Raw genomic sequence first — 16,063 nt, 5'->3', positions numbered from 1 at the left:
CCCAGTATGGTAAGACTTAATATGTTTGAATTTAACTATGCATTAAAGGGTAACTACTGTTTTTGTCAACCTGGACCCTATGTTCCTGTTTTTGTGTCTAAGTGACTGATGGGAACAACAATCTTTGACATTGGTCCAGTATTAAGAGAGATCACTGCAGTCGGCAGTCAGTGAAAAAAACTATAATGTAAACTAACAGGACAATTGTCCAGCTTGTATTTACCTTCACAAAAGTTCTGTTGTTGCCGCTGACAGACTCAGATTAATATTCTAAGTGTCTGACAACATTATGGAAAGGATTTCTAAGGAGGTCGACCTTTCTGTTAAATAGTAAGATCCGAATCGATTCATCTTTGCAGCTCTATTAAATACATTACATTACTGTTGTAGTGGTAAATAAACCATGGCCACCAATCAGTGATAGTTATAAGGAAAATGGCTTGTGATAGAATCAGCAATCTATTAATCATTCTTTTTCTTCCAAGATATGCGTTGTTTTATGGTCCTGCCTCATCTGTTACTAAATGATTGGAGCTTAGAAACCTCTACCTGAGGCACATAACATCCGCAGGTCTTTCCTGTTAATAAAAAGAGTTTATTATTCTCTCACCCACTTGTTGATGCATCAGCGCCGTCAGTGATCACCTACTCTGCCCTCCTTCCCTGGAAAACGATGCGTGGATGTCGTCGCCATCATTTCCAGTGAGAGGAGAAAAAAAGAAAAGAAAGAGGATTCACTTGAAGTCCCTGCTCCTCCTCCATGTTTTTATGTGCGGGGGGGGTGCAGACAGTCAAGCGCAAAAGATACACGGCTCATCCGCTCGCCTCCCCATTGACGTCACTCCGGTATCACATGAACGAGCAGGGACCAATCGGCGGCGGCGCTGCCGGAGAGTGCTGGCTCCTTTACACCCAGATAGGGGGGAGAAAAAGACTGAATAAAAGGAAACCGTGCTAGTGAGCCTGTTATGACCACAAAACCTCACGGAGGAGCCTAGAGCCGCCACCATTGGATATTTCCTCCGTGTTTCCTCATTACTCCCATGCGTTCCTCTCTGTGGATTATTGGGTTTGGCGCTGGGGCGGACGGAGTGGATCAGGCCATGGCCCTAACATATTGAATAGCTCGGTGGTGTTGGTGGAGGAGGAGGAGGAGGAGGAGGGGGCTGGAGGCGAGACGCGCACCGTGGAGACAATTTATGGGCATTGTGCGGGGAGAAAATGGTGGATTATTTTCACTGTATCATAAAAAGCTCCCCCCGTCTGGATACCCTGCCATAAGACGCCTGTCTTGGCCGTGTCTACTGTAACTCAGGTCGTGTTCTAGCGGTTGGTAGGTAGGTAACCCCAGCTCGATCCGAACGACCTTATCTATTTCTATTTTTTTGTACATGAAGGATTGTTGTAGCGGGTCGACGCCTTCGCCCTCCCCTCCCTGAGAGTAACATTTGGAAACAATAAACTGTTGGATTACCGAGCTATGGATTTCAACGGCGGCGGCGGGGGGGCCAACGAGCTGCACAACAACCAGTTTTATCAGTGCGAGGAGAACAAGCCTCTGCTGGGGGAGATGTCGGAGGGGAATAATAACACCAAGCTGAGCGCAGGGCCGTGCAAGAGAAGCCTGCACCACTGCAGCAGCAGCGGGATGCGATACAAGCTGCTGCACGAGGGGGACATCCAGGTATGCGTGGTCAAACACCCCCGCACCTTCCTCAGCAAGATCCTCACCTCCAAGTTCCTGCGGAGATGGGAACCTCACCACCTCGCGCTCACAGACAGCAGCCTGACCTCGGCCACCGTGAGTCGCTTTCTAGCCTTCTGTGTGTGTGTGTGTGTGTGTGAGAGAGAGAGAGAGATTCACATTCCACAGGCAACTTTGGTGTTTGTCTTTTCTTGTCTGGACGCAGCAGACGCGCACCGAGATAACGCGCAGTCTGTTGCCATGTTGACGCAGTTTACAAGAAGGCAGCGTGTCACTGCTTTCATGGCCCGTCCTGCTGATAATATCGACAACGCTGTTGCTGTGGCCTTCACTTCTCCACCCCCCCTCCCCCTCCCCCCCTGCCATCCCCACATCCCTTCCTCTCCATCACATGTGCACCCACATTTCCACCGTACCTGTGGCCTAGGGCCCTCCGGTTCTTACACTGGGGTGAAGCAGGGGATGCACAGGGTCTGTTGAAGTAGAGGTTGCTGAAATGTGTGCATGTAGTGCAGGGGCGTCAAACTCTATTTCACTAAGGATCACACTGAAATATGAGAATCACATCAAAGGCCAGACGTGTATAGTCTATTGGCATGCTTTCTAGTTAATCTAAAAAGTAAATTATTTGACTGTATTATTGCGTGTCTCATATAGTCTTCTCACTTCCGTTTGGTCCTCCTCATAAAGCCCTGAAAAAGTCAGCCAAAAAGTTCCTTAGCCATGATAGAATTTAGCATATCAAGCCAGACAACATTTTTAAAGTATGTTACCAGACAGCCGACTCCCAACAACCTGTTTCACAGGTCTGAATATGACAACTCACCGGTTCAGCGGGAATCTCAAAGTCGGTCAATCTGCCAAATTCTGCTTTGAGTGTCGCGTAATTGCAGTTTGAAAACAGCTTTCTGTCTTTTTTTGGTTTGGCGTACAACTAGGGGGGCCAACATTTGTTGTGAACCTAAATTGATATGCGGGCCAGATCACAATTTGCGAGGGGTCGGATTTGGCCCGCGGGCCTCGAATTTGATATATGTGATGTAGTGTGTCTCTTAATGGTCATTAATTGAGGCTTTTAGCGGGTTTAAACTCAGAATCTAAATGATTAAACAACAAAGATCTTCTCTTATTAGTCCGTGGAAATAAAACCCTGCAGCAGGGGGTCTGAGGGGCCAGTTAGCTGTGTGACATGAAGCCAGGTGAGAACCCCTACTGCAGCAACCTGCAGCCCCACAACAAACAGGTGTTTATGGGTTGCCTTTTGCCTGTCTTATTGAAGGAATGCAGGATGGAGAGAAAGGATGCTCCGATCATGTGCCATCCTCAATTACACTATGTTGGTATTATTGTTATTCTACTCTACTCCAAAAAATCTGTCCAGTGCCAACAGGTCTATATGTCTTCATGAATACAACTATGGATGTTTTTTTTTCAACCAATAATCCAGTGATAAATATAAAGGAGGAGAGACTTTATCTCTACTTGGCGATCCAAACATCGGCACAACCAAAAATATATATTTTCAGGAAATCAGGATCTATTTTTTCACTTAACACACAATACCCTCGTTATTTTATATATTATATCTTTAACACTATTTACACACCAGCCTGGAGGAATTATAAACACAGTGTAATTATTAATCACGAAAGGAGCCATGGCTGTGGTAATCAATTGTATTTGTAAGTACTTCAGCCGAATAAAGCCCAAAATAATAAAAGCCTTTATTTCCCGTTTTGTTATTATCAACATCTCTGACATTTTCCACAAAGCCAGGCCCATTGTTTTATCAACACACCTCGTTAGAGGCTTTTTGGATGTCTGCCTATCACACCTCCAGGAGTGTGCTGAGTTGCCTACTGCAGTGTGCACTGTCTTGGAGACTGTTATTATTGCAGAAAAGGCTTATAAATGCACCCAAACCTGGTTTACCTGCTTGTCCACATGAGATTGAAGCCTTTTTAAGTCCACTATAAATCTCAATAACTCATCTGAATTATTTGTACACATGACCCTAAGAATATTAATACAAGTTATTAAAGAATATAGGCCTTTGATAGGAAAATGCATTCATTAATGCTTTTCTTAACATCTAAATGGATTTGGTTTGGTCCCTTATACAGTACTGATCCCATTTTTAACCAACACTGATTATTTGTATAAATGTGCTTGTTGTTGTATGTGGTGTAACATAATGATATAAGTCAATAATGCACTAAAAGGGCATTTATTATGAATCAAATAATCTATGAAACATGCTTGGGTAGATAACAATTGATCATAAATCATAGCGTCATGGAGGCTTCTTCCTGGCGACCAAATAACAGTGGAAGCACACCATACTGCTTCATGAATCCAAGCTGTTTACTTGAAAAGAACATGAGTTGTTTTCGGTAGATTCTTCCACTGTACAGATTTTATGTCAAGAACCTAATTTATGTATTTTTCCATAGCAGTTGCTTCACGTTAGCTTATTATCATAAACAGGCTTGTGATAAAACTGCCTGATGGCTGATTCCTTGGCTTTAGTTCCTGTTTCTTAACACGCATTACAAGCGAGTTTTACTGCTGAGTTTCTGGCATCACCATCAAAGCATACTATACAATCTGCTGATTAGCTTTATGACTAATGGGATAATATTTTAGACTAATGAGGTAGACTGCATGTACACATTTTAGCATGAACAATGTTGAGTGATAGCTTTGATGTTCCCACTTGAGTATCCACCAAACTTACTTATTACTAGCTTCCATCAATAAAAGCTATTTCAAACCTGCGATAACTGATTATTCATTTTTTTGGCCACCTGGGCGCAGCAGAAGCCAGTCGTGAACACAGTATTGACATAAACCTTTTATTTTTATTATGTGTGTCTTTGAAGGTTGATATGCCAAACTTGTTAGCAAACAGTTTTCTATTTACACATTCAGCAGATATGGGGCATTTGGAGTCGTGTTTCTGAACACCTGATGAATGTAACTCCAATATTCACTTTCTTTTAGCTCTGTTTTTGGTCTCTACCTGAGGGAAATGTCTGTCTCTTTAGCTGCTAAATGCTCCAAAATGTCCACCAGCTAGTCTCTAATTGTGTTTGTCTGCTGTTTCAGCCTGAGCAGGTACAGTGGCCTTTCAGAGCAGTAAAGTTGTGGGCACGACCGCTAAACAATGAGCTGTAACTTGCCATAAAGCTCCATAAAGCAGAGAGGAGCTGCAGATTCAGGTGATCATTCTCTGTAGGTTCATTACTATGAGAGACCCCTTTTAACATTTTCACATTTGATAAATTGTTATACAAATATCAATTATAGCCACTTTAAGGCAAAAAGGCCAACCCATTCTCACTCCCAACTCGTAAAATACTGATGCTTGGTCAGTGGCTCTCAGCTTCAGATCCTAACGCAAAAATCCCCCTTTAGCTGTTTACCTGTAGGGAACTGGTTGGGGGGGGGGTCAAACACCACAGGACTTTAACCCAGGAAACCGGGGTTTGTGTCCCATTCTTGTCCCGCATGTCACTGAAACGTACATTTTGTAACCCTACCAGCGTTTTTTTCCTAAAGTTAACAGTCCCGTTCTTGTGCCGCATGTCAGTTAAACATACGTCCCGACGCCAAGAGTCCCGACCAAGCATGTCTAAATATGACACCAAAGGGCTAGACGCGAGTCCCGAGAGCGTCAAATAGTGACGCCAAGAGTCCCGACCAAGGAGACTTTTTTCGTCAATAACAAAAGCCAAAGGCACCTGACCTTTTTGACGCGATGGTAGTGAGAATATGTTGAGAAGGCACCATAAATGGTCAAAGTACAGTATATGCTGTCGTCATTGTAATACTAGGAGCTTTACATTTTGCTATCCATTTATACACAAAGTTTATTCATTTCTGTTGTCAACAACCTTAACAGTAGCATCTCTAACTTTCAATGGAGAGCAATTCTATCATGTCTTCTGGTTCCCTTGAAAAGTGTTTTGGTAGGATAACCTGAACTGGCTGTGTATTATGGATTTGGACCAAACCACACAGCTACAGTGTTAAGTGGAAGGCATGACACCAAAACCCAACTTTGTGTTCAACATGTTGGCTGATGAAAAGAGCAACTACTGGAGGGCCTTCCACAGATGGGAGACAAGTAATAGGTAGGGGGTGCTTGCAAAGCAGAACAAGAAGCTGCCCTCCGCAGCACTTCTACTTCCTTATCAGTGACGAATCAGGTCCTGAAATTGTCAGAAGTTTCTCTTTTCTCATATGTAGCACACAACAAGAGATTGTCAGTCTCAAGGCAGTTACACACCAACCAGACGGCCAACCGTCGGCAGTAAAGCCAATGTGACTGATCACGCTCCCCGAGTTGGTCCAAAAAGTGCCTCAGAACACACCGAAGAGACGAGACATAATACGTCTCCATAACAGCAGGCGGCGCTAATCTGGATTGTCGCCCAAAAAATTAAAACCGGCAGCTGATTGGACGAACGCGTCACATGGATCTGGCTGCTGCTTCCGGATTTTGGATTTTTCGAACGGCCATTACTGGCGAGTCATTCAGAATACGATCTCATATTGTACTAAAATAGTTCACCGAAACGTGTTTCTGAAAACATTTTAAGAGAGAAATAGGCCGTGCAGTTGCTGACTCTGTCTTCATTTCAGATCGTCAAAGGTCAGTTTAAAAGATTTTCGTCAGATTTTGAGAGACTTAGTGAAATGAAGACCGACGGCTCCTCCAACGGACGACGGAACGGAACACACCGAACAGACTCGAGTCACCGACCTCGCCAGACTGTCAGACGGCTGATTATCGGCCCAGTGTGTAACTGCTTTCAGACGTGTTCTCACTTACTGGAAATACTGGTATATACTGGTTTAGGCAAGGGGTGGCACTAGGTAGAGCCTGCAGAAGGCAGGACATGATGCGGTTTACACTGTGTCAAATAGCCAGTTTGGAATTTTATAACTCATAAATAACTAAGTCTCTTGCCGTTCCTTTGTCTGACGAGAATGCTATCAGAAAAAGGAATTGTGGTCAAAATGGGTCAGGTGTACATTAGCTCACAGAGACCAGACTTGCTATAATTACCTTGCAAATTGCAATTTAACTGAACTACTGAGGAGACTGTGTCGTGTAGTAGATTTTTATGAATTAATAAGTGTGTCATATATTTTTGTTTATAGTAAAATAAGGTTAAATGAAAGGAAGAGCAGTAGATGGAAGGAAAGCCTTTTTGAGTTGTGAATTGATGCAATTGTCTAAGTGATATTGTATTAGTATGTACTCATAGTGTATCTACATGTGAAGAATATTAATTGTCTTTTGCTGCACACCTCTCTGACTCTCTCTCTCTCTCTCCCTCTGTCTGTCTCTCTCTGTCTGTCTCTCTCTCCCTCTCTCTGTCTCTCTCGCTCTCTCTCTCTGTCTCTCTCGCTCTCTCTCTCTGTCTCTCTCTCTCTCTCTGTCTCTCTCTCTCTCTCTCTGTCTCTCTCTCTCGCTCTCGCTCTCTCTTTCTCTCTCTCTCTCTTTCTCTCCACCGAGCTCCACCAGATCTTCTAAGAACAGTCACGCCGTTATCAGCCGAGTATTGATTGGTCAGTAGGCGGGGCTTTTACACCAGTTGATCTCTAATCTCCAACATACCATAATGCTCCCGAGCAGGTTAGGTGTTCAGCATAAGTTACCACGGCAATTTAACCCGGTAACAACTGATCCACCGTCGTGGTACAGAAAACCCAGGGTTGAACCTGAAGTTAGCTCGTTAATGCCAAATCTCGCTTCGTAGTACAGGCCTCTGGCAGGGTAAAGACGATCCAACTCATTTAGACATTTGCGTTCCCACATACAGCTCCGCCGGGTAATGGCTAGATAATTTCAGCTTTCCAGTGCATGTGTGAGTGGAAACCTTATTTTGACAGGTAGTGCAGCATGTGTCGGTCTGTTGTGTATATTTGTAAGAATTCACAGTTCCAATGAATGTCCAGTGAAATAACTACTTGCTGTTGCTTTTTGTATTTCTTTGATCACATTCCTAGATGACGTTTTAAGTTGTGTGCTAATATCAGTGATTCTTTATTGATTGTGGCTGCAGTGGGAAACATTGCAGCCTTCGAACTTTGGCCAGTCAACAGCAGCCCTCAGTGACAGGCAGGAAATCCTCTCTTGCAGGAATTAGGCAAAAGTTATTTCTACATCTCTTAACCCACTGGGGTCTGAGGGTCATTTTAGACACACTGATGATTTTGGCATGCTCGCATATTGTTGTCAATTTACAGTAAACAACTTTTTTCAAACTACCATGACTTTTTTGTATTCAGCAGAAATTCAGCTACAGTAATATGTAAAGTATTTCATGATAGTACTTTACATGTAATCTGGAGAAAACTCTAGTCTTCTGGACCCCACAGCCCGCTGCTCTGCCGCCTGGCATCACCACACAGCCAGCGTACGGTACTAACCCTAACCCTAACCCGGGGAAAAAAAAAATAAAACGGGATGGTTAAAGTTAACTGACGCTATATAGGTCCGCTAAAACAAGCGCTAAAGTTAGCTAATGTCAGCTATCGGAGCTAACGCAGAGAGAAACAGACTCACTTGCAGTTTGGGAGTTCCAGGTGAAGTCGTGAAGGCCGCCGCCGTAGATGTACGGTAAAGCCAGAAGCTGAATGCGGTCAAGCCGTCATTGAGCACCGTGCACAGAGATGAGGCGCTATTGTCTGTTTTTCCATGCTGGTCGGCGTTCTTCTTCTTCTTTAGCATTTAGCGGCGGACTAGAACATTTGTAATGTTAGGCGTATGTACTGTCCCCGTCAGGTCCGGAAGTATTGCATCCCCCGGTACCTACGGTACCTAGGAAAAATTAGTACCGTCACGTTTTCAGAATTTTGGTACCGAAGTACCGGTTCTTTAGAGAGGCATTATCAGATCTTAATGACAACATTGACTAAACTAATGCACTCTCTAATATTTGTGGGGAGAGCATTCCACTGTTTCCAGAACAAGCTAGTTATTAGACCTAGCTAGTTAAGATTTGTTTGTCAAACTACTGTATATGAGGAGTCTTTCTTGTTGGCTACTGCTACTAGATAGTCCTTTTCAAGCAGTATCTTTCCAAAGGATCTCACATGCTTATAGTAGGTGCTTTATTGTGCTTGCTTCAAAGAGCCAAATGCCAAATGTCACTAACTGCAGGGGACTGGCTGTCATAAATGATCCTGTAAAACCCCCAGAGACTAGTGGAAATGTTCTGTAAGCTAACAATGCACTTTGTTGCTTTAAAGTCATCATTGAATGCCATAAGCACTGCACGTTTCGTAAGCATAGCAGAGAGTATGAACATTAGTCAAATGGTGTCATTTATCATAAGCTGTCCTTAAGTGAACCGCAGTCTGCTTGATATTTATGGCAGGAAACTGAATCTGTATAGACCGCTGTGGTAGAAATGATGATGCCAATGCTCATTCTTTTGTTTTAAATCAAGTCATGTGGGTGATTTATCTAGAAATTCTGTTGACTTTGTGTTTGTTCGGTATGGTGACACCCATACAGTGATCATGTGTCGGCGAGTTGGCTTGTCGACGATGTCGCATATTCTTTGCTCTGTAAAGGCTGAAATATGAGGAAGAGGGTTTTATTCAGGGTGAAGCATGAATGTGCATTTCCTGAGTGGAGTTGTTGTGCTCGGTTTCGAGCGGAGTGGTTATGTGGGCAGAAGAACAATGCTGACTAATTTGCTCTGCTCTCTTACAGAGATACTACTTCCAACAAGGAGGCAAAGAGCATTGACTCTGTGTCTCCAACAGCAGCCCCACGCACAGCAAATAATTGAGATGATTGTGAGAAAAAAGCTTTGTGAAAGTGAGCGTGGCTGCCAAGAGGGTTTCATTAGTTTCAGTAACAAAAACCTCATGAATCCTGTTTCAGTTAAAGCAATGTTCATTTTTCCAAAAGGTACAGTTTTCAATTGCTAACAAGCATCGGGCAATACTTAAACCACTTTTTCAAAACTCTTCATACTGTCTGCATTACCAACATGCATCTTGGCTGAACAGTTGATTTCACCTCCAAAACTCACTCAAACAACCAAATCACTTCATACCTGTGTCTCACTTATACGTTTACATGCACATTCAGGGTTTTGCCCTTATTCCAAAAAAGAATAATGTGTTTACATGGCAAATGAAAATGAATATTCCACTAATATTCCCGTTTGCATGCAGCCGCGCAAAATAGGATTTTTTCCAAAGGTTTTTCACCGGTGGCAGACTTGTTGGACTGTGCAAACCCAGCGTCCCTCTTTCATTCCTTTAACCACCTTCTTGAAAAGGTCAGCGTAGCGATGTGTGCGCATATCCAAAAAGCTGTTAGCTGTTATATCCAAGTCTTTGACCATGTTTAAAAGTAGCTGTGTTTCTCCTTCTTATCTTTTGGCCATGCATCTCTACCGCAGCCTTGCAAACTGTTGGCTAGTTGGTTTGTGTACAACAACCAGCAACCATTTAACAACTTATAATGTACCAGGCCAGCAATGCACAGAGCTGACCATAGGCTGTAAACAGGCAAAAGGCAGTAAACTGGCTGTAAACTGTGGATAAAAACCCTGATTGAGACCCATATTCTGAGTGTGCTGTATAAATGTCCAAAGAATGCTTCTAAAACCCAAATAATACCAGCATATCACACGTCTTAATCGGAAAAAGGCCTAATTCGCAATATCCAGATGGAATATGCTGTTTACATGTACTGTATCAAATTTGGAATATTATCATATTTGGAATAATAGTGGAATATTAGTGTGCATGTAAACATACTCCCCCAGGAAGCAAGCATTGTCACTCACAACACACTGACCTACAAAACAACTAACAGCATTACATAAATGATGAACTTTAAAGTTTGAATGATGTTTCACATGAATCAGTATTTTATTATATATTAAGAATAAAACCTTTTCACTTTATTGACTGTACTAAAGTTTATGTAAAAAGAACGAACGATTAAGAAATTGGCTTCCATATCCTTTATGTTTTCTATATCTGAGCAAAGAGTAATTTACTTGTGAAAAATAAAAATAAATCCTTAAATTCCAGGGCTGCTATAATAATTACAAAAAAAACATCAGCTACAGATGCCAGTCCTTTCAGGGGCTATGATAGTGGAGTTTAGCCAGAAAAAGTGAGCATCATGCGGTGATGACAGTTTGACACGACTTTTTTTAAGTTTTAGGTGGTTTGGATTAAACACTCCCGAGGAACCAACGAGCGTTTCCTGGGTGAAAGTTTTTTGTATATTGAAAGGAGGATTTAATTCTTGCATGTTGTGTTTTGTTGTGCATGTGCAAAACTGATTCCCAGTTTGGTCCACATAGACTTCTGTTTCGCTGACTGTGTGAAGAGTTTTGACAACATGACTTTCGTTTTGACGAATGCATTTGAAAAAAAAGAAGTGAATTCTGCTAAATTCTTTTGTCTTATTTTAAGACTTGTGTAGAAAATGACATTTGTTATTTTTTTAGATTTGTTACCTCATTTAAGGAGGAATCAACATATGGATGCTGCTTCATTCTTCATATAAGTTCATGTAAATGAAACATTGCAGTGCAAGCAAGCACTTCCTGTATTGCGCATCGCTCACAAAAGGCCCGAGATGAAAGGAATCTGGTTGTGCTGGGAGCATGAGGGGCTCATTATAGGTAGCAAGGCGTAAGGCCTTTTAGAAATGTATCAGGGAGGCTTGAGTGTCACGTCTGCAGTGTCTAATGACGTAAGAAGCCACATCAGCAGTCTATTTTAAAAACGGTACTTTTTCTAGTTAGGGTCAGTGTGATCCTCAGTGTCGGTTTGGTCGATATGTTGAGTGTTCAATTTGCAAGGAATAATCAAATATTTTAAATTAAACATTTTATTTGGCAGAATGATCTGAAACAAAAGAGAAGTTATTATTCATGTATTTGATAAGCATACTGGTCTTACCTTGCAAGTCTTATTCGTGGCGTGACGTGTGGGAGGTGAGAAAGTTTCAACCTTACAACGTAGGGGAACAACAACTCTTTTTTTATTTCCCACAGGAAGCACACAAAGTTGTCCTCTACTCCACTGCATGAAGGGGCTTTAAACTAAATGGAGCTCAAATTGATCATAGATCATAGAAACTGATGATCATACATACTGATCATGCTGCAAAACTATAAGCTATTCTGTATGTAAGTTAAAGACCAGCACGAAATCAATTACTTTGTCATGTGCCAGTATAGTGACTTAAAGTGAGGCTGTAATGTTTGCTGAACACTTGGACACAGAGGCCACACGTGACAAGGAAAAAGATAAAAGCTCAAATATGATGTAGTCACATATAAGTTGAGAGTAAAGCAGGCTAATTGGATGAATAACGTTAGGGCTTTTTTTACACATTTAGCTGGGTTGCTTTGTTCCAATTCAGGGGCTAAAATGAAATGATACAATTGTTGCATTTGTCCCTTGGTTCCTTTGTGTTTACACAGCAACGTCCAAAAGTGGTCCAAAGCAGTCTCAAAGTTGTAAACAGATCCAATGCAAGAGCAAACTATTCTCTCATTGGTCAGAAATCTTACCGGAAGAATTTGTGTAAGTGCTCCTGGTTTTGGAACAGCAGCTCCAAACTAGTCAGGTGTGAAAACACAGCAATATCTATATATCGACACAGAGGATTAAAAAACATGATGGACTTTTCAGAAGAGGTAATTATCTTCTATCTTTCTGTGCACAAAAGTCGCCGGATGACATCATTTCCTGAACATAGTCATACTGAGAAACACAGAGAGAGTTATGTGGAGCTGATAGTCTTAATTAGCTTTGTAGCAACTCATTTGGAAAAAGCTTGAATGTGACGCACATTCATTAATATCAAAAACTTACGCACTAAAGCTTTAAGCACTCAGTGCCAATGACAGCCCGCTGCTTTGGGATCTGTGTGGTATGTGTAGCGCCACAGCCAAGTTATCGTTCATTATCAATCAATTTACTTCTATCAAAAAGAGTATAAAGTTACAACTGAGGTAGGATAACACATCATACTACACCGTTCTCTTTAAGTAGGCCTCAATCTCAAGAATGGCCCTAATCCTAATCTCAGCCATCTCTAAACTAGGCCTAAATAGAACAATTTGATTGGTTACAGGCTGCACAAAGGCAGGGGAAACATGCACTCTTGAACTGCAAGACTAAATCCTAAAATGTAGGTTGTGCTTTAAAATGAAACTAGTGTTTACTCTGTGAAAACTGCATGTGTGAACATACAATTAAGATCCTCAGAATGTGTGTGTGTGTGTGTGTGTGTGTGTGTGTGTGTGTGTGTGTGTGTGTGTGTGTGTGTGTGTGTGTGTGTGTGTGTGTGTGTGTGTGTGTGTGTGTGTGTGTGTGTGTTTGTGTGTGGGTGGCAAAACCAGAGGATGTTGTGGATAAAGTATACATCCAGTATTGCACAGCACGTCACGCTGCTCCGCAAAGCAGAAGCAGCACAATATAACTAGGCTGTCAGACATTGTTGGTGGTGTTGGTTTGAAGCAAAATAAAGGGAAGAGAAATGACATGCAGTGACGACAACCTATGAGCTCATACACACACATACTGTACGGTATACACACACACACACACACACACACACACACATAAGGCTTTGAAAGGCTCTGGGCAGGCATCCAGGACAGGCTGCAGTACATGTTCATATTCAAATACTGGATCCTCCCAGTTTTGTTTGAACAATGCAGCCATTTGGCAAAGATTTGAGTTATAGTTAGGGATGATGGCGCTCTCTGCCATATTGATTTATGATATTTAGAATAATATTTCAGAATAGATTGGAATTGGACTCGTTCCCCTCATTCTGCCTTGTTATGTGTGTCTGCGAGTGATGGATAACGTGAAGGAAAACAGAGAAACCAAACAAGAGAGTATGCAAGGAGCAAGCTCTTGACAGGGAACAAAAACTGCAGCCCTGCAGCGGCCCTTCTCTACTGAGGCTGTTTTAGTCATGTCTTTCAGGGAAACTGTGGCTTGTTTTTAACAATGATGAAAAAAGCCATATTAAGCCAGGGCAGTTGGAAGTCACACACACACACACACACACACACACACATACACACCCTTCTATAGCTGAGTGCTATGAAACTTGGTTGCACTATGCCTACTAGTTTGCATGATTTAGTGATTTATACACAGCTGTTTCACTTTATGGTAGCAAGACAACATACACTGGCACAAATGACATGTTCATTTTATATTGGCACATCTTCTTTGCATATTATATATACACCTTAAAATCTCACTGATAAACACATTACATATTGTTTGTTTAATCTGTAGAAAAAAAGAATAGAAAAAAATAACAAGCTGGGGTTGTGCTGGAACTATTTCTTGGCCGAAAAAGGAAGTCATTGCAACCAGCCAAGAAATAGTCCTGCAAAACTCCCCGTAAAACCACAGTTCTTTTCACTTTTCTTTTTGTACGGATAAAACAAACCAGATAGTGTGAATTAGGGATCTTAAAGGTACTAAGAGGAGGATTTCTTTTTTTTTTTTGCCTTTTGGACGGCGCCAGGCTAACGGTTTCCCTCTGCTTCTAGTCTTTAGCTAAGCTAAACTAAGCCAACCATCTCCTGGCTTTAGATTCATATTTAATGGACAGACGTGACAGATCTACTCATCTGAACTCTGGACAAGAAATGTCAAACTATTCCTTTTATTTAGAACTTTTGAATTCATATTTAAAACCTATCATGAATTAGTTAGTTTCTTTGTCCTTGCTCATGCGATAGCTTCCGAGTGAGGTGGGCCTCTTACATGAGCGCCAACATCTGATAAAGTGGATGACAAGAAGTCATATAAAGTCCAGAAAAAGCATTTTCCGTTACAAGCCATTCTGCTGTTCTGGACCACAGTCAGCAGAACAGTAAGAACATCTTCAAAGATGAATGAGAATGAGCATGTATACAGACAGAAACCGACAAAGCTCATGAAACAAGCATTAACATTCAGACAGTCAGAGGTCTTTTAGAGTTTTTGTGATTCCACAGATGGCCTTGTTAAAGGGAAACTACCGTTTTTCCAACCTGGACCCTATGTTCCTATGTTTTTGTGTGTAAGTGACTGATAAGAACAACAATCTTTGAAATTGGTCCAGTATTAAGCGTTAACGATGTAACCGGTAGCCACAGACCGGGCTGCAATGTTACCACACAGGACAAATGTGCATTGTCAATTTGGTCCACTAAAAGTTCTGTTTTTGCTGCTGACAGACTCAGATTATTATTCTAAATGTCTGACAACATTATAGAAAGGATCCCTTCAAAGATAGACCTTTAAAACCTCTTTAAGACCTTTCTGTTTAACCAGAAACAGATCTGAGGTCGCTAGCGCTAAACCCACCAGACTCCATTTAAAAAAACAATACTTTTAGCGTGTATAGAGCCAGACTATTTTCACATGTAAATCTGTAAACTATGTGTTTATTTCAACCAAAACTAGAGTTGTGATGGTTGTAAAAGTGGAAAGATGTAGTTTAATTTTGCTTCTGTTGACTTTGTTTTACGATGCTAAAATCACTGTTTATTTACATGGAGTCTGGTGGCTTTAGAGAACGCAATTTTGCGGATGTTTTTCTGTTTAAAAAAAGGATCTTACTCTTTAACAGAAAGGTCGACCCTCTTAGAAATCCTTTCCATAATGTTGTCAGACACTTAGAATAATAATCTGAGTCTGTCAGCAGCAAAACAAGCACTTTAGTGAAGGTAAATACAAGTTTCATAATTGTCCTATTAACTTAAATTGTACCTTGTTTCTCCGCTGCCGACAGCACTGGTCTTGCTTAATACTGGACCAATGTCAAAGATTGTTGTTCCCATCAGTCACTTAGACACAAAAACATAGGAACATAGGGTCCAGGTTGAAAAAAAGGGTAGTTACCCTTTAATCCAACAAGCTGTTTTCAAAGGCAGGAACATTATGTGTGATATGTGGATACAAGAAAATTAAAAAAGACAGAGAAAGCAGGGTGGAGGAAGAGTTGAGTTAGTAATGAGAGGGCGATGTGATGAAAGACAGCCGAGAAGAGGTTGAATGATATTTAGCCTGTGGTGTGGGAACCAGACCTAGGTTATGTGAACCAACAGTTCATCTGATGTGTCACACTTTAAAACTAACATAAAGTCAACACTGGTCTCCTCTCATTTGCTGCCTTTTGAAAAAAACGGTCTGTCATTACCTTTGGAGGTTTTTATATTTAATATATACTATTAGTCATTAGCAGTGACCCTGTTCATAGTTTAAAGGTTCAGCTCTACATAATGGACCAATCAGAGACCCACAGTATAGCAGTGGTGGAATGTAACTAAGTACATT

At 41.6% G+C, this 16,063-nt stretch overlaps 1 protein-coding gene across 1 annotated transcript in view; it reads left to right on the top strand.

The window, feature by feature from the left end:
- Positions 1 to 855: 855 nt before the first annotated feature.
- LOC116040121 (c-Maf inducing protein) overlaps positions 856 to 16,063 on the top strand; it is a 55,212-nt gene continuing 40,004 nt past the window's right edge. Inside the window, exon 1 of the mRNA XM_031285346.2 lies at positions 856 to 1,801. Coding sequence (XP_031141206.1) covers positions 1,481 to 1,801 — 321 coding nt within the window. The 5' untranslated portion in view covers positions 856 to 1,480. The remainder of the gene's footprint in view (positions 1,802 to 16,063) is intronic.

The sequence above is a fragment of the Sander lucioperca genome, chromosome 7, assembly GCF_008315115.2.
Source record: "Sander lucioperca isolate FBNREF2018 chromosome 7, SLUC_FBN_1.2, whole genome shotgun sequence".
In the NCBI taxonomy this organism is placed as follows: Eukaryota; Metazoa; Chordata; class Actinopteri; order Perciformes; family Percidae; genus Sander; species Sander lucioperca.
This window is presented reverse-complemented; position numbering and strand designations above follow the sequence as displayed.